The following is a 23913-nucleotide window of genomic DNA, read 5'->3' as shown; positions in this document are numbered from 1 at the left end:
GAAATTAAAGGAACTCAAGCTGCTAAGCTAGACAGTTTTAGTATATAACACTTCTTGGAGTTGGTAACTAGACTTTCAAACACAGGGGCCTTTTTCAAAAATATATATCATATTGTTTTATTTAAAAAAAATTATTTATTAAAGTTATTGTAATTTATTAAGGAAATATAAATATAATATTATAGTTTCTGTATGGAGTACTTATGGATTTATTAAGTGGATTTTTTTTCATACAAATGTTTAAGCATTGCAATAGAAATTAAACACTTTATTCATCTTGACCGAAGAACTTTTATTTCCTTTTAAACTTTTTTAATGCTTAAAGTTATTTTTATCCGTTTAACCAGCATCCCCTACATCCCCCGTTTGATTTTCGCAATTTCTGTGTTTTTAAATGCATTTTAAATTTCTCGCAGGACTTTTCCCTCTTTTTTCGCTCCCATCTTGGTTGGCTTCTCCCCAATTAAGTTGAGTGCAGAATGCAGCCGAGGGGGTGAAAAGGGGCAGGAGTGCGGGTAACTGGGGTTGGGTACAAATCTCCCTGGGTGTTTTTTTTTCAAATGTCCCAACAGTGCGTGAAAATGAAAAATTATGAAAAAATATATGTACACCGATGCACACACAGACACGTGCATAAGCATCGCTGAAAAGTGGCAAGAGGCAGAGAGTTCAACGTTCTTTGCGCAACATTGTGTTTTGTGCTTTCCGCTTGTTTCCGCCCCACCCCCCGTTCCCATCCTCCGTACCGCCTCCTGCTCCGTCCCGCTTCCCCGCATCGCGCCCTCTCTGTCGCTCACTCTCGTGCGTTGGCACACGCGCTGCACCTTTAAGTGCCCCTCGGCGGCAGGGGCGGCGCAGGGGGCCAGGAAGAGCCCGGTGCCAAGCAAGTGGTACAGGAAAACGGGGAGAACATCCCGGAGAGAACTGAACTGCATTTAGAAAGCAGTGGTCCTTCAGATGTACAACAATACATCTTGTTTTAAACCAATAAAAACGTAATAATAATGATTTTACAAGGAAAATAGCTAAGCTTATGTTAGGATTGTGGGTATTTAGTCATAAAAGAATATAAGGATAAAGATCAATGTAAATAAAACCATTACCAATAAAAAGAGTTATAGATACTTTATAATGTTACATTATATTAAAATACCCCTAAGTTGGAATATAAAATTTTGGAATGAATTAGATCACCTAAGCAAAGGTCCCAAAAAATGCTTGAAAACTACCTTAAAGTGAGATAATGTAAGCAGTAGCGAGTGATCACTGTAACCTCCTTCTGCTACCCGAATCCCCTCCCCGGCTAACAGCTATCATAAAAGACAATTTTTGCCTTTCTGCTTATTTATGTTGCATTGCAGACCCGTCCTCTATCTATCCCTCCTCCAGTGCTCATCCATGGCTGCTTTCCTTTGCTGGGCCAGCTGCTCTTAACCCTCGCACACCACCTTAACCCGCTGCTGGCTCCGTCTGCGTTGGCGTCTCGCCGCTGCCCTTTAACTTTAACTTTGACGCCGCCGCCTTCTGTTATCGTTTCACATTACCGTTCGTCCACTTTATGGTTAATCTAGTATCAAGCACCTGATCTATAGGTGTAGCAGCGGGAAAATGGAGGGAAAATCGTGGGGAAAAGCGGAGGCGCGTCGGAAGACATAATTACGCGGGGGGCACTGTAAAGTGCGGTTAACTGTCATCAAGTGGGCAAAAGGTTCGGCAGTCGGCAGAAGGCGTTAATTAGGGATATTTGAAGTTTGCCAGGAAACTTTCCTTTCAGACGGGTGTTCTTTCAGCAAAGTGTTCAAATGAATGGGAGAAAGGTCTTTTGAAGATTAGGAAAAATGATTGGGAAAGGAGAATGCAGTTTGTCTAATCGTCTCCTCGGTGAATGTACAAGAACTCTATGAGATAAAAAGAAGGTTATTTCAAAGATACCCAGAAAAAATATTTAAAAATATTTAAGTATTTTACCTTTTTTTTAGATTCGTTATTTGTAGAGTAAAAGGATGCAAGGTATTCGTTGAAAAAAAATGTATAGGTGGAATGAAGCGTTTGCGACCCCATAAAGACTATAATTCTGAATCAGAATTACTAGCCGAGTCGATCTAGTCATTTGGTTCCTTTGTAAACGCTGTGATATTGGAAACTACAAGTAAACTATCGCTCATTATAGTTTAGATTTTTATTGGACTGTTTAAGTATCTTATATCTTAAACGGTTCAAATGGTAATAAAAATGGAATAAAAAACAATTTTAAAGACAATTAAAATTCTACAAAGTTGCTTGCAATTAAAAATCAGAACAGGACTGTATACTTAACACAAAAAAGTAGACATATGAATATATTTAAATCTAAATTGCGAAATACTTATTGCTTATGCGTTCAAACGAATATTCCCAATGGCTTTGATAACGTTTTCCATTTGTTTAGTCTTTTATAATCATTTAAATGCTAGTTTTCAATGCATTTCCATTTGCATTTTTCACTGTACCCGGCGACAAATTCTCTCATTAAGCCACTTTAATAAAGTGTCCGTAAATAGTTTTATGGCTCAACAGCCATTCGATTTGTGTTTACTGCCCGCCATAAACCCTTAAAGCCACTGTTCAAATCCAGTCTCTAAACGAACAGACAGCCGTGGCTAATACGCTTTTAATGATATGCCAAAATGTCACATTAAATTGCGCCAGTCTATTAATAAATAATAAATTCATTTGCTGCCAATGAAGACACCTCCAAATACAGAAAACTCCAAAAGACCTAAATAAAGACAAACATACCTATTTATATTTGGCCGGACAAGTTTTTTCCGTTTCGGTTTCTGTCTGGCCATGTGGGAGACTGATTAGCATAGACTGCCTGACTTTTCCTCTTTTCGATTGGAAATAAAAACGAGAGACACAAATCACAAATGTCTTGTAGGTGGGTGGTGTTCGGGCGGGTTGCATTTCTGACATAATTTTGATTTTTACGATAGCCGCAAGGCACATTTTATCACTAGGGCATATTTCCTAAGGGCCACGATAAATTTTTTGATTTTTTTTACTCTTCTACATATAGGGTAAACTCAATTCTTAATAATACAGTTACGACCATTTTATTTCTTTAACCAAATTGTTACAAGTATTATAACACATAATCCATTCAAAAATATACACCGAATAACTCAAAGCCGAAAATCAAGGGCATATGAACTTCGTTGCCTTACTTTTAGATTGTATTATTTCTATATTTGTGGGCCTGACCCACACGACGGAGTTGACATTTCCTCTGTGTTGTTTTATAATTTATGGCATGTGGGATTTGTTGGGTAGGCGGTTTGCTGGTGCGGTGGTTTTTTGGAAAGGCCCTCATGCGGCTTCCCCGAAATGGGTCAATCTTCTGGCCCTACGAACCCATCAAAACGACCCAAATATTTCCAGCGAATGGAGGACAGCTCATGATGATAATGATTGCCTAACGATCCTGTGGTTCTGCGAACCCAGCGAAATTGAATCGCATTCAAAACAAGTTCATTCCACGCTGTAATTCAATCAATGGCCTATGAATGAGTGTTTCTCTCACTCTGTCTTCCCGTTCCTGGAAGTCCCCGCAAATCGGTGCGTGGCCGTTATATATAAAATACTATAATGCTGTGCCAGCATCAAAACAAACATCTGAACCCAAGCCCAAAGCCCAACTCGTGAGCTGCGATCCCAGGGATCCGCAGACGGTTTGTGAAGACAAAAGACAAGACAAACAATTCCGGGAATGGCACAGCGCCACAACTTAAAACCCAGGCCAGACATAGACCTCGGATGCCACGCCCCCTCCCGCCCCGCAAAGCTTTATTTCCTTTATTTTTCTGTCTGTCAGCGGAATGCTGAGCCAGCGAAAACAACAAATTCCGAAGTGGAGACAGCCAAATGAATTTAATTCTTTTCATTTCAGTTCGATAGGTAGGGGAATAACTAAGTAATGGGGCACTGGTGACGTTGTAAGACGAGGCTTTAATTAACAAACTTCGTAAGGACATTTCAGCAATTGTTATCGTGTTAGATAAAAAATGGAACAGAAAATAGTATTAATCTTAGTTCCGTTTCATATTTTAAAACAATTCCAAGTATGTATTATTCTCAGGTTTTGCTAAAAACTTTTAGAAAAATAATTCATTGTAAAACAAAAAAGAAACTTTTTTTTAGGGTTCGAACACTCGTTCGACTTATACGAAGATCTAAAGTCAATCGAATGCTTTGCTTAAAAAAATACTTTAAGCAATCACCGAGCCTTAAAATATATTAATTTGATACAAATCTCTGAATATACAAATATTTTTTTAGTTTATATACATATATGTACGTATATTCATAACTAACCTGCACATACTCTAGCATACCTGAACCATGGCCCTTTAAAAACCTGAGGTCGTTTGTCAGTCTAGTAAAAAGATTTAAAAAGGGGTCCGGTCTAAGCTCATTTGCAAATTAAACGCGCGCCATTTGAAAAAGACGCCGCCGTCAGAATATGACGGTTGTTATGGGGTTGTGAGAGGCGGTGCGCCAAAAGCGATGGCGTTGACAGAGTCGCACAAAGCTGACAGCGGCTCAGATTGACCAACCTGCGCCCCCTTTCCCCTCCCCTCACCACGGGTTTTCCTCCTCCTACTTTCCCCACTAATTTCCCCAACGCCTGCATTTGCGTCTGATGTTGTCGCTGCCCATTCATCACGTCGCAATGTCGCAGAAGAAGAGGCCTAGACGAATGCCGCTCTCCGGCTTTTGCTTCGTGTGTGGTCCCCCGATCCGTTCTCACTTTAGTTTCTTATTTTGATACCCTTCCAGGGGTATTACAAGATTTTCTGAAATATTGAAAAGCTGTTAAAATGCTTTTGTGATAAAGTATGGTTTATTTAGAATCTAGTTCTGTATCTATACAAATCAAACGATGGCATTTGATATCAAAATTGTAATCCCAAAATCATGTTGGATTATTTTAAGTATAATTGATGGAAATCCTCACCCTCTTTCAAACAAGACCTATTCTATTTAAATTTTGGATCTATACAAAAGGTTTTTAAGATGGAAAAAGGATTCTCCTTAGAATGGAAACTGATTCGGTATAAGTCACTTTTAAGGGTATACAGATCTTTGGATTCCAACGATGGACTCTTCTTCCGCCTCAATTCTTCAGTGTCGCTTGCCATTTGCGAGACGCGTAAAAACGCGAACGTCGTCACATGCTGGGAACTGAATAGAAGAGAATAAAGGAAAAGAAAAGCCACCGCGGAGGGAAGAATCGGTCGAAAAAAGTGTGAATTAGAAAAGGCACTCAAAGCTTAAATGGCGACCTGATAACGGCTGAACAAAAACAGAAGGGGGGAAATGGAGAAAAATGCCCTGAGGAAGTGGAAGAAGATCGGACCACACACGAGGAATATGGCTTTATGCCGGATGACACAGAAGACGAATCTATCTGGCGACCGTCCACTGTAGAATGGCAACATTGTTGCCAGCAACATAAATTCAATATCGCCGCTAATGAAATGTTGCCAGTGGCCAGGCAACAATGTTGCCCTGACTCGATTTGTACGCTTCATCAATAAAAATAACTTGCAAAGCGCCGCAGAATAAACGGGGGAAAAGAGAAAGGGGCTCCCCCCAAGTGGAGTAGGGAAGAAAGGAGAACGGCAGACAGAGTGTCTCGCTTGGAAGCTGGCGGCATTTTTGTGTGGGCTGGAATCGGAATCGCTATAGAATCAGTATGCCTTGGTATGGAATGCAATGGGTCGGACGAACGGACGGATGGATGGATGGTGGATGGTTGGACGGCCGTACGTATACGTATGCGGGCTATGCTGCGTATGCGCGAGGTCAAGATGAAGTCACGCTTGCGGCATGCATAAAGAGTGGTACAGTGAAAACGACCACTGAATAAACATGGCAAATCACCGCGATCCGAAATCGATCGAAACAGCCCAAAGGCGTTGAAGAAATACAATTTAAATTAAGCCCCAGCTTGGACCAGCTCGCTTAAAACCTGTAAGCCATTTTGTTTGCGACTACTCTAATAGTCAAGAAAGTTCTAAAAGATCACTTAATAAGCGGCAATGTTGACGCTTTTATATTTCGTTGGCTTAGAAGATTTGAGTCTCCACTGTTTTCTTTGCCTATGGCGGCATATTCCGCAATTAGCCCCCCATCGGCATGCAGACAGCAACGACTTTTGTCAACACCCACAGAAAAGAATCGGCTTTGAAACGGAATAAAGCCCGCAACTTCAATGCTGCTCCAATTACACGAGCGGCGAACTGGGCGTGGCATATGCCACATGAGGGGGCACGGGCCACGGGGGCTCAGTGTCCAGAGTCAAGAGTCGGCTCCGTGTCTTTGATGCTGATTGAAGTTGTCAGTCAGTCGGTGGTGCCGCCTTGAAGCGCGAGCGACACGTAATATAAACAAAATGCAAAAAGCAAACCCCCTTCGCACAAAAAAAAACAGAGCCGAAAAAGTTGCGCCAAAAAGAAAGGAATACGAGAGAGCCTATGCAGGGGGTTTCTGGGGGCGGTGGGGTCCTCGGGGATTGTGGGCGAGGTAAACAGGCCAAAAACACAAAGGCATGCGAAATGGGCATGTCAGTCAGTCAGTCAGTCACTCAGACTACAAACAGACCACACTGACAGAAATCTATTAACAAGTGTGCTTCTTAAATGGATAAGACTCTGGTTTTCCTTTGAAAGCAAGAAAGTTATTTATGGTATGAAGTAGTTTAAGTCCGAATTTTGTCTTCTACTAATCTTATATTTATTTATTTGTTTAAAAAATATCTAACATAACTAGCATAGTTTGTACCACAGCATCACTATCTAATCGTTACATAATTGATAACTTTTAGAGCGAAATGGTGGTTGGACTTATAGAAGACTTATACATTCCATACCCTACATTTTGAGCAGTGCATGTCAGACTCGACCAGTCCGTCACTCACTCAACGTTCGTTCGCTCGCTTGAAGCGGCCAGTGCCCATTGAGCGGGCCCACGCCCACCGCTCTGCCAGCGCCCCCGCCCATTTTTACCCCCTCCGATGACAAGCGGACTACGCCTTTTTATTTTGGCATGCACAAAGCGCAAAAGGCAAACAAAAGAGCTCCGGAGTGGAGTGTTCACTGTACTTTGGTAATTCAATATGAGAGACGCTCTCCCACTGCCGCGTAGCCTGCTGTGGCCAAAACAAAAGGCCAACACTGACCAACGGCCGAACGGCCTTTGAGCCCTTTCCACATTGGTCACCAGGGGTTAATGAATGCATTTAAAAATCTGTTTCTGCTCAAAAGACTTTGAGGAGAACGCAAACTCCATTACATAGTTTATTAAAACTGAATTAACATGAACAGAGTTCAATAACTTTGGGAAGTAGTGCATTCAAGTTGGTGTGGATAAACGAAATTTGCGATTCGACAGCACTATTTAATCAAATGTAACTTCTGCATTTCAGACAATGGTATATCTAATTTGGATTTTTTTTACGGTTTGAATTCTAAGATGCTAAGTGATTCATTACTTTTGACAAAATAATGCTAATGTAAAATAGATTCAATACTTTTTGAAAATGTAATACCGATGAAAAATCAATTCATTACTTTGGAAAAAGGAAATCCAATGGAATATTCTTCCAATACTTTTTAAAAATATAATGATAATGGCATAGCATTGCATTAGACACTAACCTAAAGACGGTGATTTTACTTAGCTAAGTATGTTATTTTTAATTTTGAGATGGAAAAAAATGAAAAACTAAGGAAAGTAAAATATTTGTATTACATTAAAGCCTTGTGAATCTATACTTATAGAAGAAAGCTATCTAAAATTTGCTGTAATTGAGACCTACTGTTTAAAATAAAAATACTGAGGAATAATGTTGATGGTTGGCCTAAACAACAGAAGTTTGCTAAAATTTAAAATCATCAATAGGACTGCTCGATTGTTTTACCAACCCCAACAAAGACGCTCACACAAATCTCATACCACCCAATGTGTTGAAGCTTTTTTATAATACTACCCACCGCCTTGAAAGGTAACAATTAGCAAATATTATTCTCCAACTCATTGATATTTTCTAATTCCATGACTTCTCAATCAGGGACATTGCCGAATCGATTGGCATTCATCGTCAAGATCACACGTCGCACTTGAGGCACCGAGTCACATAAATAATTCAAAGGCAGCTATTAAACGCTAAGTCGTCAACAGCCAGATGCAGATGCAGATACATCAGATAAAGATACAACTTCGGCGACAGCCAAAGATACAGATACGAAGCGGGTGGCAATGAATGTCGTGCTGGGGGGAAACCTTCCATGTTGCATTACTCGCTTTTTGCATAAACGCGAGGAGGAAGTTGGTTAAACTGAGACATTAGCAACATAGGCAGCTACTTCCAGTTGTATCTGTATCGCGTGGATGTGCTGCACTTGCGCGTTTCAGTTACCGCTGCCATATTTGGCAGCACAACATTTGGCGCGGAGCAATTAAAATTACAAAAGCATTTAGAACTCGGCTCCGTTTGTCGGCATCGGTGTCTCTGAAGAACGCTGTTTGTTGCCTGACTGGCTGCACACGATTATTTTCCATTTAATTAATTTATAGCAAAGGCAACATGGAATATAATTGCCAGCGGCACGATGCCGCAAGTCGTTTGACGAGACTTGGTTGGGGGAATCAGTTTCAGATTCAGTTTCAATTTCAATTCCAGTGGCCCAGACATAGACGGTCTTCCGAATGACGCGTGGGTCACACCCACGCCCGAAGAAATCTGCCAGCAACTTGGGTGATAATTAGGCTGGGCCTTACAAGCAGGTGATGCCACTTGCCGGTGACCTTCGATCCAAAGAGCCAGACTCTGCTTACCTGCAAAGAAAGATGCAAAAGATATGGAAACATTAGTCACAAGACATTGGCATTTGCATAAACTAGAAATCTGGAATCCACAATCAATTATCTGACTTGTCAATCAGTTGTAATTAGCTGTTGTGAACACTCATAATATTGGTAATAGGTGGGTGAGGAATGGCAATGTTTGATACACTTTAAGCAAAGGAAAAGCTCAAAATATGAATGGCAATACTAACATTTGCTTTGAAAACACTCAAATCATAAAATATGCTTTGACGCAAAAGAAATAAAATTTTAAATGTTACATTTTTCACCAGTTAAGAAAAAAAGGAATCCTTTTATAAAGGCTGAATATGTGGCTATTATATTAGTATACAATTTCTATAAATACCTTTTCCTTTATTTGACAATAAAGTCACTTTACCTAGAAAAACTCTGTAATTTTCTTGGGCATAATTCCACCTCCTCCCACTGCCTCCGCAAAAAAGAGAAAATCCACTACACGCCTCGAAAACAATCAGAACCAATTAACCGAAATTGAACAATCGGGCAATGGGCAATGAGCGAACGAATAACGATTGGGGGCTGGAGCTGGGAGATCCGAGCTAATTGCCAATCGACAGAATGTTAGCCCAGACATTTTGACGACGCAGCCGGCGGGGGGAGGAGTGGACCGGAGTGGTTGCTCATTTTGCATGCAACTCTGACTAATTTATGTGCGGAGTCGAGTTCGAGTTCGGACTTCGGGCCTGACCTCGCCGCATTGCAACTTCAACTTCGATTCCAATCCGAACACTGCAACGTTGTCTGTGCACAGAGAAAAAATTCGAACTAACTTCGTATTCAAAGAATCAAAGTTTATTCATTCAAATAAGTACAAATTAAATAGTCCATACGACTTCGAATAACGATTAACGATAATAACGATAATTAAAATCATTATAATTATATATCGATTTCCGGTTACTAACAACTGTTGTTACTTATAAATTAATAAATAAATTATAACAAAAATACGTGCAATAAAAAAGTTTTATGTCATTGATATTACATCTAAGCAACATTTTTTAATATATTAAAGAAACAAATCATATTATCGAAATCATCGATAAACTTCGGCGTGTGTAAACTATAAAGTCAATGCCAGTCGGTTGCGCTTGGGCGCTTTTCTTGGCTTTCGGTTTTTCTTTTTTCCTCTGGGTTTCCTGCGTGGGTGTCGTTTCTTGGGTTTGGCTCCACTGGTCGTGCTCTCTAACTGTTTTTGCGCTGCTCGTGCCAAACAAAAAAAATGCCACAAAAAACAAGAGCTCGTAGACAATTATAATTTGACGTTTTGATTTGGCACTGCACATGTGGCCAAAGGTTTTTGCATTGTTTTTCCTTCGGTTCGGCTGTTTCTTGTCGATTCTTTGGTGGCTGCAAATCCATGTCATTGACAGCTCGACCAGTCGAATGCAATTGAAAAGCGTTTCGCTTTAAAATATCTGCGAGTGTTTAAGCATTTGTTTGTTTTACTCTGTCGCGTTTTTTGTTCGGCACACGCGGAGTACGAATTATGTTTCAAGGTTCGGACAAAGAAACCACTACTTTTGGCAAGGTTTGGGATTAGCATATCTGAGAACTGAAGTAATAATGAATTTTCAAACTTCTTGCATCGATAGTTTCTCGAAAAATCTGCTTAATGGCCATTAGCTTGAATTTAGCAGTGTATCGCGGACTTAACTTTCTTATTTAAGAAACAAATTCCTTTATAATAATGTGAAAAACTTAGGTGTATTTATTTAGTAGATCTATTACACGATAAATCTAAATTTCCAAATTGTTCGACTCAAAATTTGATGTTAGAAATATTGTATGTTGAAGGTGCGATCGTCACTAGTTATACCCGTTACTCGTAGAGTAAAAGGCCACGCCCACTCTAGCGCCCACAAACCGCCCAAAACTGTGGCTCCTACAGTTTTGACGCTAGAATAAACTGAAATGTATTGGTCTCGTCAATACCTATCGATTGCCACGCCCATTCTAACGCCCATAACGCTTAAATCTGTCTACCGCCGGTAGGTGGCGCATTTCAATCTCGCTTTGCTGCTTGCATATCTCCATTTCCCGTTCGTCCCTTTAGCTGAGTAACGGGTATCTGACAACGTTCTTCCTTGTTTTACTTCGTTATAAGGTGTTTTTGTTTGATTTATATTACCCTCGCCACCAAAAAAATACACACAAATTGGAATAAGTCTAAAAAGCTGTTCAGTTAAACTCAAACCATTTTTTAAGTGTATCTTTTGCTATTATAAGTGAAAATTATTATTAAGTCGCTCAAATTTAATTTTAAATCTCTTGGCCCTCTACATAATGATCTCCCTTTTCCCAACTTTATTAATAGAAAGACAAAATCCATTGGCAATTATGCATTTTGCATTTTTCGCTGTTCCTTTCGCAATGGGAGGAGGAGCCCTCGTCATAATTGGCCTAAGTCCAACCCGGTAATAAACTTTCCGTCCAAATCGCGCTGTCTCGTTGACAGTTGCAAATGTTGCTCTGCGACCCCCTCCCACTGTTTCCACACCCCCTTTTACCAGTCCCTGAAACATCTGCATTATATATGTGTATTTTGTTCTGCTTTTGTATAAACTTCCGCATTTTGGGGGCGCGCTCATTCAAGAAGTCATAGCCTCCTCCAGTTCCTTCTGCATCCTCCAACTCTATCCCGACCCTTCTCGCAGCTCACCTCCTTTAAAGGCCAACATATCCATGTGTTTGCTTGGCTGGCCAGATTTTTGCAAATGATAGAACCTGAGCCAATATTTACATATACAGAGACACTCGCAGAAAGAGATGGCCCCTGATTGGGGAAAGGAGGGCCTAGAACAACGGGCAGACCATTTTCTAATGTTTGTGCTTCCATTCCTCAAGCAAAAACTGGCGAGGAAACACTGACAGAAGTCGTGTTACTTGCGGCTGCTCCAAACTCATTCCGAGAAATGAAAAATTATACCAAAGAGTTAATTTTTTCGCCCAGCTTCATCGCTGGTATTTTTTTTCGATTTCTTGCCAGTGAAATAAGCTGCCAGCAATAAGAGCCAAAAGGAGGAGGGAGGAATACTGCAGACAGAGACTTGAAGATGACGCGTACAAATGTGCGATTTAAATGAGGAGCAGGAGCCAACCCGAGATTTAGATTCAGCCTACAGCTGACATGTGTCATGGGAGAAAAGGAAAGAAAATGCCACTGTGAAAATTGATCGAATTCGTTGCCTTCATTTTCAGAAAATATATGTTTGAGAGCAGCAGTGGCTTAACGTTATTTATTTTAAAAGTAACTCAGGATTAGCATTTTCAACAAATATTTTTTTTGGATTTTGTTTTAAGTATCTTCATACAGCTGACTACAATTGAAATCCTTGTTTATAAATGTTCCTTCTGAGATATTATGTCTTCCGCAGATAAAGACAAATAATTTATAGATAATGGTAAAGCTTGAAACAATAAAAATATTATTTATACACTCTTAGTAAAATTGTAAAAACTTTAAAAATACTTTTGCATTTGTTTCTGAATATCTAGTTTTTAATCTTTCAGTGCCGAGAATCGTGGAGAAATCAAGTCAGTAGCGTTAGCCTTTGGTGCTGCACTTGCCTTCGAGTGTTGCAATTAGCTGCAAACTGCAATCAGTTTTGCTTGAGAAGCCTGTGAGGCAAAAGTTTTTCTCTGCCACACATCTCCATCAACTTGCAAGTTTTCCTGCGCGCTTTTCCTTTTTCGACTTTTTTTCACCGTTCAGGTGCGTGACGTACATTTCAATTGGACAACGTCATTAGAAGGCGTGCTGATGCTGCCACGCCCACCTGCCATAACCTTGCCGAGGAAAATGAGTTAAATGACAAATCTCTCGAACAGAATGCCCGACATCAAAAAAGCCGCCACTTGTCTTGGACAGAAAATATGCCAAACACACATCGGTCGAACTGAAGCCGCAGTCTCAATCACCACAGAGAAACGCGAGTGGTGCTGGTTGTGGTGCACTACCACCGCAGAACCACTTGACCACATTCAAATCGGACTTTATGCTTATTAATAATTATGACAATGCCATCGACAGCTCGCTTTTCTCAGGAATGTCACCGCAGCAACAGCCACTACGAGCAAAATAGCAATAGCCACAATGGCGACTGCTGCCCACGATCAAATCACTTGGCCCTGCTCATCCACTGAGAAAAACCAGTGTTTCATCAATGTGAGGAGAAAGTTTTTAATGACCTGTATTTACTTTAAGAGTCTTGAGGGAGATTTAAACTAAATTAAATTGCATTTTCGGTAATGTTCAGTGCCTCAGTATAATGTTAAAGAGCATCTGTTAATGTTTGTCTAGAAGAAATGTTACATATATGATGCGGGAATCACCATGATTCTGAAGTCACCTTTGAATTTAGTTAGGTGTCTATATTATGATAAAAATTTGAAATTCATCATTTTGTGCTATGCAATAAATTAAAATAAAATAATTATTAATTAAGTTAAAATAATTTTAAAATTGTGTGTTTCTAAATTTATTATTTACTCAGACTATAAAGGAAAGTACGAGTATAAGGTCTTACATAAATTATTATTCCAATGTTCAAATTGTATGATAATGTTAACCATGTCTTAAGCTATACAATATGAGAAATGTCCCCAAAGAATCATTGGAATCAAGTTTACGCTATCCAATATCCAATGTTTAATTTCTGACATTACTTGACAATTATTTCGTTACTTTCCTATCCAAATTAGAAATATTATTGTCTTAGTTCCGCTTTAGTTTTGCGAAGTGCATTTCGTGTCTGCAATCTGAATCTGAGCCTGGGTTTGCTTTTCAGTTTGAGCAGTGGCGATTGTCACACGAGCGGAGACAGAGACTTCGACTTTACTTCGAGTAAAGTACAATAAGTTTGCCGCTGTCGTTGATGTTGCTGGTGCATTTGCTGTTGCATTTGCTGTTGCTGTTGCCCGTTGACCGCTTTTGATCGTGACCACCATTGTGGTTGCCGCCTCGTAAACACGTAAAAACACAAGAAAAGGCCCGCGACGTGGCCAAGTTTATGCGACTGGGCATTTATAAAGTTTTCAACGCTTATTTACGATCTGATCGCCAGCGCCCCCGCTTTCAGTTCACTTCACTCACCCACTTATCGATCGCAGATCTGGGATCTGCGGATCTTTCTCTAATGCCAGGCGGTAAAAGGAGGCGCTCAACCAAAACGCTCGGCTAAGCCGGGCTCAAAAGCGCAGTAGAGGTAGCTTTACTTGTTTCTTTACCTCCGGTTCAGCCAAGCGCTTCTTGACCTGCTGCAACATTTCCCCTCATATATGAGCAGCTGTCAAAATGTCCAGGCCGATCCCAGGAAAACCCATCGGTGGATGCACTTCCTCTTCGCCACGGCACAGTTAGAAATAGTGTTAAGTATTGTGAGGGGGGTTGCGTAGGGTGCATCGCATCAAGATCAAAGAAATTAGGGTATAAGAAATTAGCATTTTATTTCTGCTGAGCGCAACTGTGCGATAAGTAGGAGGACAAAGGGGCAGGGAAAGCTGGTTTGAACGAAGGTAAGAAAGGTTGCAGATGGTAGGGAGATATAAAATTGGTAGGAAGCGGAAATTACAATAATTGTAACAGAAACCGTAGCCAAAGGGTGGTTAGAACATAACTTATTTATAAATACATAGCCTAAATGTGAAAGCTCAAACATAAGGTAATATCAGTTAAGTATAGCTTCCCCGTTTACTAACTAGCCTATAGGATATCCAACAAATGTACTTCTTCTTAAATTTAAGCAGATGTTAAACTACGATGTCCCCTCCTGCGAAAGCTCCATAAAGAGTGTCCCCTCCCACTGATTAGTGCCTTCGATTCATTGCATTGTTCCAATTGTCGGAGCTTGACAGCTGCTGCACGAGAGACAAAAGACCGCTGCTAAGAGGCTTAGAGTCAAGTGGAATGCCGGACAATAGTTGGCTTTAAGAACTGAGCAACGGAGCCCAGTGCTCAGAGCATAAGCTATGAATGGTTAATTAAAATCGAGCTCAAATCGAGCGGGGGAGTTGGGAGTGCCCTCCAAAGAACAACTTAATTAATGTTATTTATCGATGCGGAAGATCTGCCACCGACTAGAACCCGAACTCAAATCGAACCCCATTCAGCGGTAAATCAACAGGCTGTGCGGAAATGCTAATTAAAGTAAATAATAAAGGCGACTCTGGCCAAGGAATTGCAGTTGCAATTGCTCTGCCCGTTTAATAGGCGTAGGGGGATGGGAGTGGGGGTTTGGGGGGTCCAAGTCCCCCCAGGAAGGCGACAGCGGTGGCGGCGTCTGTGATTAGCCGCCCAGAGAACAGTAATTTTCCTGGCGACGACGATGACGATGAACCAGCTCGGACCTGAAGCTAGTGGTGGACCATTCACCTGCTCATCATTAGGTGGGGCGTGTCCTTGAGCCTGCGGCCTTTTCGCCTCTCTTCTCGGGATCGCTTATGCGATGCCCTGCTATAATGAACTGCCATTGTCGTGTTGAACTCTAAAAGCAGCTAGGCAAAAACTATGTACACTGCTAGATAATATTGAAATAGAGAAATCACATTTTCTTAAAAAATCTTGGATATAACAAGAAAAATCTCAACAAAATCAATCAACTAAAGGCGCTAGGCCTGGGAAAATACAATTTTTTAATACAAGTAAATGTTTAAGGGAGTCTTTGGATTAAAGAATAATTCAACATTGCATTTACTATATATTCTAAACCACTAATTATATTATATTAAAATATTCTAAAAATGTAAATATTGTCATATTGGTACAGTTCCTTTTATTGAAAAAGGTCATTTTAAGATCGATGAGCGTTTTAACTTAAAGATAGTGTAAACCAATCTTAATTTAATGCATATTCTAATTTGTAAAACAATTTTTCTAAAATTATTTTATTCCTTTATTTGTAACGATCATAAGAATGGCATTTTCTGCCAGTGCTAATTCTAGCCATTAAAGCTGAAGGCGTGGACTAGAATGGGCTGGATCGGGGCTGATGTAGTGGAGTACTGTGGATGGGGTGGAGAGGTAGCTCAAATTTGAATGCCGCCTTGGCGCCCAGAAGAGCTGGCGGCGGCGCGTGGCGCTCTCTCCTTCTGGAGAGCGAGGGGAAGACTGGAAGACTGGCGCCAATATCTAAGTAGACGGACAATTTTGCTGGCCTTAACGGAGCTTCGCCTGCTCCTCCCACTTTCTTCCCCCTTCCACCGGGCTCCAGTGTTTTAGCGGAAATCGCCTGTCAATTTGGTCTGTACAGGAATTGTCGTGGCTCTTAAGATCAGGTTGGTAACTTCTGTTTCTTTGCGGCTTGAGGATGGTGGCAGGAAACGCGAATTGGGTTTGTTGATCTGCTGATCCGATTGGAAATGCCAAGTTGACACTTTTTGTTGGGCCTTGCGGCGTGTGAAAATCATCCGACAACTTCCTCTTTCATTAATTAAAATCGATAGAAAAGCGATATGGAAGATATTTCAGTTAATTAAAATAAACAACTTTTTGGCCAACAAAGAATAAACATCACAAATAGTTTCTGCATTGATTCGGTGGAGTTATTTGTAAACTTATTGGATATATGTTTTTACATTTTGAATTAGTTTTAGAAACTTGAAACATACATACAAATCGTTTGTATCAAATTTTAAACCTTCATATTAAGTAGTGTGTAGAGTATTTCTACTTTTATGCAAGTATCTGACGATTAATTATTGAGCAACATTTTGAATCTAAAATATAAAAACTTTGTTCGGTGGTCATTCTCTTTCTCCTTTGTTTCAGGAGACCCAACGCAAGTATTTAAGAACCGTGAATTCTTCAGAAGAGAATTACCTGACATGACAAAAAAGTGCAATTTGATAACAAAATGATACAAATCATTTAAATCGCAACTGTTTCAAACTTATACATTTATTTTTTATTTTTAAAAAGAAATCTAAGATTCCAATAAAATATTTATAATAAATATAGACATTTATTTTGTTATTTATTATGTAACCTTCAGTTCATTTCCGTCCTACCTAATTAAAACAACCGACTTCATTTAAAAATGTCCAGCTCGCGACTTCTTAGAATAGATTTTCGCTGCATTTTCCTTTCTCATACCCACCATTTTATCACTACTGGCCAGAGATGATTATCGAGTCAAGCCAGTAATTAGTTTTCATGGCAAATATAACGAAGCCTAAGCAGCCTGAACCAGATCGCCGCGCTCGGCAACAAATTAGCCCTTGCAGGCAGGAAAAAATGGAAAAGCGTCCGTTAATCCGCACCTTGTGCCGAACAAGGAAGTGAAAAACACACTCCGCTCGATCGAGTGTGGATGGCGCGCTTTTCCCTCCTTGCGCCCATTTAATACTCGTACTTGGCAATTTAATATGAAATTGTTGGCCAATTCAACTCTCGGCCGAAAGTCTTTTCTTTCGGGTGCTGATAGTCTTGTCTAAGTGCTGCCATCAGCGGCGGTTCTGCCTCCTGTAGTTGCAGTTGCTGCTGCTTTGGGCCGTCGATGATGTTGTTGACGATGTTCTGGCCACTGCAAGTGCAACTGTTAGTGCAACTGCAACTGCAACTACCGACTGGCTACTACCGACCTGCAACTTGCAACTTGCAACTGGCGAGTGGCGAATGGCGAACGGCGACTGCCGCACTCCGGCTGCCTACTTTAGCTGGCTAGATAATTTCAATCATTAATTTTGATTATGAACAAGCGTGGCCGGGACTCGTGTTTGGGATGGGGATCGGGGTGGCTTCTTGAAGGGAAAGGAAAACAGGTGGAGGAGGACCAAAAGGAGAGCATGGGGTGGCCACTTCTGCCTCAGCCGCGCACGAGCTCTTACAACATGGTCGGTATAGTGGAACTGAACCTTAGGAGCAAGTTAGTCTAAATAATAAATGTACTTACAACATTGCGTGCTACTTCTCTTTAATAATGTTAGCCCACACATATTTTTCTTAGTTTGCAAAAATATTTTATGTTTAAGTTAATTGTGTAACAAGAGAATATAAGTGTCATGGCTTCAAAAATTTATAAAAAATAAAGTCATATGTATATGTATGTATACCGCCAATCTTATTTTGTCTTATCGCTTTACCATAATAAAATACGAAATAGGTATAATATGCTACTATTAAATTATTAAAAATGAAATAAAAAAATATTATCTAGCACTATATTAAAAAGGAGAATCTTCGACTGTTACATCTTATCTTTTCTATTCTCATGGATACTAATCTCATCCTAGGAAATATTGTTCTTAATTTTTTTTTTATTACTAGATTTATTTTTCTTCACATTTAATTGGCTTTATCCCACTGTGGGTTACTGGCCCGTTGCCATCGAAATGAGTTCATAAAAACCAAGAGGCGGAGGCTGCAGATGGTGAGCAGGACGAGGGGGAAGGGCCTTGCTTTTGCTGGGGAGGGAGGCAGGTTGGGTGGCTGCTGCTCCTTCTTACTCCTGGCTGCTTTCCCCGCTGCTGGTGGCTCGTTTGCAAGTGAACGACACATCGTTGCTACCAGAAACTGAGGCATGGCGCATGAGGCAGGATGGCAACATCAGCAACAGCAAGGGGCACTCACACACTGGGGCATTAGTATTGGGCAGATGCTGATAGCTTGGCCGGTTCTCTGTTTTTCCCCACTCACTGTACTTTTTTCTATTTTTTCCTGTTTTTTGCAACTAGCCACGAAGTGAACAGGTGCTTTGGTGCCTGCCTGGGACTGTTTCCTCAGTCTGGGGCCTGCAATCGATACATTTATTGCTCTACCCCCCGCGTATCACCCTGATCCAAAATGGGGGGCTTTCGGGCACAACAACACGCTCTGGCATCATGCCTACCACTTGTGTCTGGTCAGTAGAGTCGATAAGGTGGGGTGCACCTCAAAAAACTAGTGTTAGGTGATTAAAAAAAATTAATTTAGGTAACAATATATCTGTTTATTAACCATTTACAATTTAATACGTTAAAATAGCAGGTCATTTCGCGTTTAAAAAAGTTGGATTTTATATTGACTTTAGAAGTTTCCTAACTCATCTTTATACCAATTTTCAGATCTGCGTATTTTTCTGTGTAGGGTACCTTCCTAGCTCTCTCTTTCTGTAACTCAAAGGTCGATGTCGCTGCTTGTGTTTTTCCTATTTTTATTTTTGCTTGTTACTTTTTGTAGCGCCCAGCTTATCAAGCTTTTGGAATGATTGTTTTTGTTTACGGCCCCACGCAATTTGCTTAGGTGCTGATAAGGTCCACTTTGCTCCATTCCCCGCCTGCTCTCCACCATTTTTCGAGTGGAATATATAACAGAGAACTCAAAATATATTGATTTCGTTCGATTCGGGGAGCTTCTCTCACTAATTCTCCTGTGCCATGGTGAAATCTTCTGGCAAACAACAACAACAGCACATTGTTATCTTTGATTGAACGTTTTAAGTAGCGGTTTCTTGCCCACTCCCCCTAATTCTTCCTCCCATAGCTGCTCTTTCTTCTGGTGGCCTCTTCCTTTTGCCATCGGCCATTTGAAGATTTTTGTCTGCTTTATTATAGAAATTTGTTGTAATTCACTGAGAGGCCACTTAAGATAAATCGCCAGAGATTGGGCTGCGGAGGGGGATGGCGATTGGACTTAGGGGAAGGCGTGACCAGTGGCCAAAGCTACTGAAGTAGCCGCTGACATGGCGGAGCATAAGATCAGAGAGCTTCAGATGACTGGAGAAAAACCAAGATATCCATAATACGAACTTCTTTAGGCCAACAAAAAAACTGTCAGATTCTGAAGCTCATAAAGAATTAATTTTTTAGATTAAGTAATTCTCTGAAACTCAAAAATATGTTTAATAAGAACAATAAGGCCAAGAGTGCGCAGTTCAAATTTGACGACAGGGATCAAGTTTTATGGCAAATTCCCGTGAGAAGTGCGAGGTTGAAATATAGAAATGGTTGCGTACTTCTTGATGATGAAGAAATGCGCTTGGGGATATCATCTTCCGCCCATTCCCCTTCTTTTCACCCCAGAGATACAAATTAAAATTTGCCAAAAGATTAAGATAAAGACAGAGAAAACGCGGAGAACGGAAAGGGATTCCCTGCGAAGGACAAACAGTCCCCGGAGTGAAGAGCGACAACAAAGCGGTGGGGGGAATGGAGAAAGGATAGACAAAAAGAGTGTGACACAACGGAATGATGATTACCCAAAGGTAATACGAGGCAAGGGACCCAAGGAGTGGGAGATGTCAGGAAAGAGTAACCAGAGGCGGACAAATGAAAATTCAAGTCGAGCAGATGAATATGGAACGGAAATGGGCGGTGTAGGAAACGCAGAAAATGGTTTTTCCACAGATGGAATGGAAATGAGAGCACGAATAGCAGCATAAGAAGAAAGCATAGTGGAAAATAAAGAGCAGCAAATATGAAGTCAAGTTTACAAGGGGGAACTTGCAAAAAAACAAGCCTTAATATCCTTTTTTTTTTGATAAAATACGTTAGTATGGACATTGGCTTTAAGTAAGTAAAGCTACCCGAGTGCCGAAAATATTTTCACTTTAATACGACTACTTAAAAAGGTAATAGTTTCAAGTTACTACAAAAAGTTTTTAAAAATAATTCAGTCCAATAGCTTAAAATGTTTGTACTCAGATAAACTGGAATGCCATTTAAAGGGTAAAAATCACCATCAAAAGCAATAAGTAGAGCAAGCAGCAGAACTAAATGGAAACGAAACTGAGAGACAGAACGAAGTTGTCGGCGGCGGAGGAAGCTGCAGAAGAATCAGTAGGAGGAGAAGAATCACCAGCAGTTGTACGAGGCAGACGCTGTGGCAGACGTGGATATATTGCCAGAGCTACAAGAATCGGAGGAGGGGCCTATCGGGGATGTAAAACTTAGCAAAGAGAAACCCCAAAAGCCTGACTGACAACATAAAGGAGGCAAATTGGGGGAGGGGACTCCCAGCAACAGATTTCTGCTTCTTCGCTTGCCAATGATTTGAATGGAGCTCAAAAGCAACCAAAACAAAACGAAAACAACCGAAGAAAGCTGGGAAAAATAGATGATGAAGAGGATGCAGAAAAAAGCGAAGCCGCATACGGAAAAAGTTTTCCTCGCTTTTTGTCTGCCTTGGCTTTGGAGCAAACTTTTTAGCAAAAGAAACGGAAAACTTTAACTGAGCAAATGTTGAAATGCGGCCGCCGGTTCTCCCAGAATTTTTCCTACACAGAGAAAATTATGACGTTCTGAAATTGAGTATTTGTATTCTCAATTTGAGGATGTACTCAATTTAAGTACAAAATTTGTGGAAAATACTAATGTTGAGAAAAGCTTCACTCATTTTAAGTAAAAGGACTTGAAATGATCGCAAAATTCTAAGTTTGAGGAAATGTGTTCTTCAATTTCCAACTTGAGAATTAATATTCTCATTATGAGTAACCGATAAACTAAAAAATGAGTAGCGAATTCTCATAAGAATTTCTAGAGAATTCCGTACTGCGAACGAGACGAGACAAGAGCGGCCTTAAGTTCGTTGCGTATGTGGTTGTCTCTCTCTCACTAATGGGTGTGTAAAGTGGTGCGCGCCGCATTTGTGTGACTGTCATTTGCCGTGTGATTTAGCAAAGTGAAGACGTGCGCAAGACACAAAGGTGAAAAACTATTTCAGTGAATTGGACATATGTGCGACCCTTCCGTACCTCGAGGGTAAGTTTTTTAATTTAAACTGTATTTATAATGTTCTAAATAATGATAAAATAAACAAACACTGCAAAAATATTGTTAAAGCGTGTACATTAATATGTATGTATGTATGTGTGATTGTAAGTGGCGTGAAGCAGTCTAGTTTTGTTAGTTTCTACGTACATTGTACATACATACATACATATAATTTGTTAAATGCTTTTTAAATGTACATCTAATAACATTCTAATTTTATTGTTTCATGCTTATGTATATATGCTATATATTTACAATATTTGCTAACAATAACGTTTTCTTTTTCAGCCTCTTTGCTCTTCGCTAGACCAGACAGCTAAGGGAAAAAATACCATAGCCTAGAACATGGAACATGTATATACATATATAAGTAACTGTATTACAAAATAAAATATAAAAAAAATATTTTACCTATTTTTCTGGAAATGGGTGGACCCGGGTTTAAGTGCAAAAGTTCTTAATTTGAGAATTTAGAAGAACACTATCAAGAACTTGTTTCTCATTTTGAGCGCTGGAAATTTCTCAGTATGAGAAAAGGGGATAATCGTTTCTAAAATTCAAGCTAAATTATTTCTTAAAATGAGTGCAGTTTGTACTCATGTTGAGGAAAAATGTTCAAAAAAGAGCACAAATGTACTCAATTTAAGTACAGATTTTTTGAGAAATTTGTACTGAAAGTGAGTATTTTGCACTCAGTGTGAGAATTTTTGTTCATGCTGAATTTTTGAGTACAAAACAAGGAAGAATGCTATAGTCGAGTACCTCGACTATCAGATACCCGTTACTCAGCTAAATGGAGATATGCAAGCAGCAAAGCGAGATTAAAATGCGCCACCTAGCGGCGGTATACAGATTTAAGCGTTATGGGCGTTAGAGTGGGCGTGGAAAATTTTTTTTTGGATCAATCGATAGGTATCGACGAGACCAATACATTTTAGTTAAAATTTTATATCTAGCATGAAAATTGTGGGCGTCACAGGTTTTCGCGGTTTGTGGGCGTTAAAGTGGGCGTGGCAAACTTTTTTTTGGGTCAATCGATAGGTATTGATGAGAACAATACATTTCAGTTAAAATTTTTATTCTAGCATCAAGACTGTAGGAGCCACAGTTTTGGGCGGTTTGTGGGCGTTAGAGTGGGCGTGGCACTGTGCCGAAACAAACTTGCGCTGCGTAAGAAGCTCAGGAATCTGCACGCCAAATCTCAATAGCCTAGCTCCCATAGTTTCCGAGATCTCAGCGTTCATCCGGACGGACAGACAGACGGACAGACAGACGGACAGACGGACAGACGGACAGACGGACATGGCTAGATCGACTCGGCTAGTGATCCTGATCAAGAATATATATACTTTGTGGGGTCGGAAACGCTTCCTTCTGCCTGTTACATACTTTCCGACGAATCTAGTATACCCTTTTACTCTACGAGTAACGGGTATAAATACTCAATTTGAGTCCAAATTACTTGAATAATTCTCTCTGTGTAGCATTTTCCTATTCTTGAGCTGCTTTTATTGTTGCGACATTTGCAATGAAAAGCAATTAGAGGAGGCAAATTGTCAGGGGTCTTCTGCATTTGAATATTTTGTAGTCCTCTTTGGGTATTTCGTTTCTTTTTTGTGGGGTAAAATCATTTGGGAACAAATCCAACTACTCATCGGCTGGGAAGAGCTTGGGGCTTTTCAGGTAAAAACTTTTTAGGGGCAAGTTAAAGAATGGATAGAAGTACCAGTTTTCTGGGTAATCCTTACCACTACTTATTAATTTTTTTAATCATACCTCTTGCAGATTTCATGTACAAACAATATTTCCGAGCGACATTAATGCAGTTTATCTTAGTTGTTCTCCTCCCATCGGCTAACTCATTAATCCGTATCCTTTTAGTTCGTCTGCCGTTTCCACTCATTTATTTTTCTAATGGCCGTGGGCCTCGGGTTCAGAGGGGAAAATGTGGGAAAAGCGGGAAACGGGGAGCTGGAAAAATAGCCAGCGATCCGTGCAAACTCAGCAGCTAGCGAGCAGAGTCTATTTGGTGAAATTACTTTCATTGCACGGCTTTTTCAAGTGGGTATGTGTGCTTGTGTGTTCGTGTGATGTGTGTGTGGGGGAGGGAGAGCAGAGAGCGCAGTAACTCAAGAGTCCTTGAGCGTCTGATTTTGTATATAGACGTGGACGGTATTTGTTTTTCCGAGTGGCGAAACTGCGAGGGAGAATTCGAGAAGTGGGTGGTGAGAAGATAGAGGGGACAGCAGCTGTGCTGCATGTGCGCACTGCAAAAAATTGTCATACTTCATTGCG

General features: G+C 40.4%; 2 protein-coding genes and 1 long non-coding RNA gene across 3 annotated transcripts in view; 1 reads left to right on the top strand and 2 right to left on the bottom strand.

Moving 5' to 3' along the window:
* Snoo (Sno oncogene) overlaps positions 1–23913 on the bottom strand; it is a 94576-nt gene that overhangs the window by 20145 nt on the left and 50518 nt on the right. The window lies entirely within an intron of this gene.
* Positions 7777–23913, bottom strand: part of LOC118876900 (uncharacterized) — a 48119-nt gene continuing 31982 nt past the window's right edge. Inside the window, exon 3 of the mRNA XM_070999530.1 lies at positions 7777–8880. Within this exon, the coding sequence (XP_070855631.1) occupies positions 8609–8880 (272 nt within the window). The 3' untranslated portion in view covers positions 7777–8608. The remainder of the gene's footprint in view (positions 8881–23913) is intronic.
* LOC139352322 (uncharacterized) lies at positions 21369–22023 on the top strand. The gene is made up of 2 exons (XR_011603647.1): positions 21369–21606; positions 21907–22023. It is a non-coding gene; the product is annotated as an uncharacterized lncRNA (long non-coding RNA).

Source organism: Drosophila suzukii, chromosome 2L (assembly GCF_043229965.1).
Source record: "Drosophila suzukii chromosome 2L, CBGP_Dsuzu_IsoJpt1.0, whole genome shotgun sequence".
Taxonomy (NCBI): Eukaryota; Metazoa; Arthropoda; class Insecta; order Diptera; family Drosophilidae; genus Drosophila; species Drosophila suzukii.
Note: the sequence above shows the minus strand (reverse complement) of the source record. Positions and strands in the feature narration are given on the sequence as shown.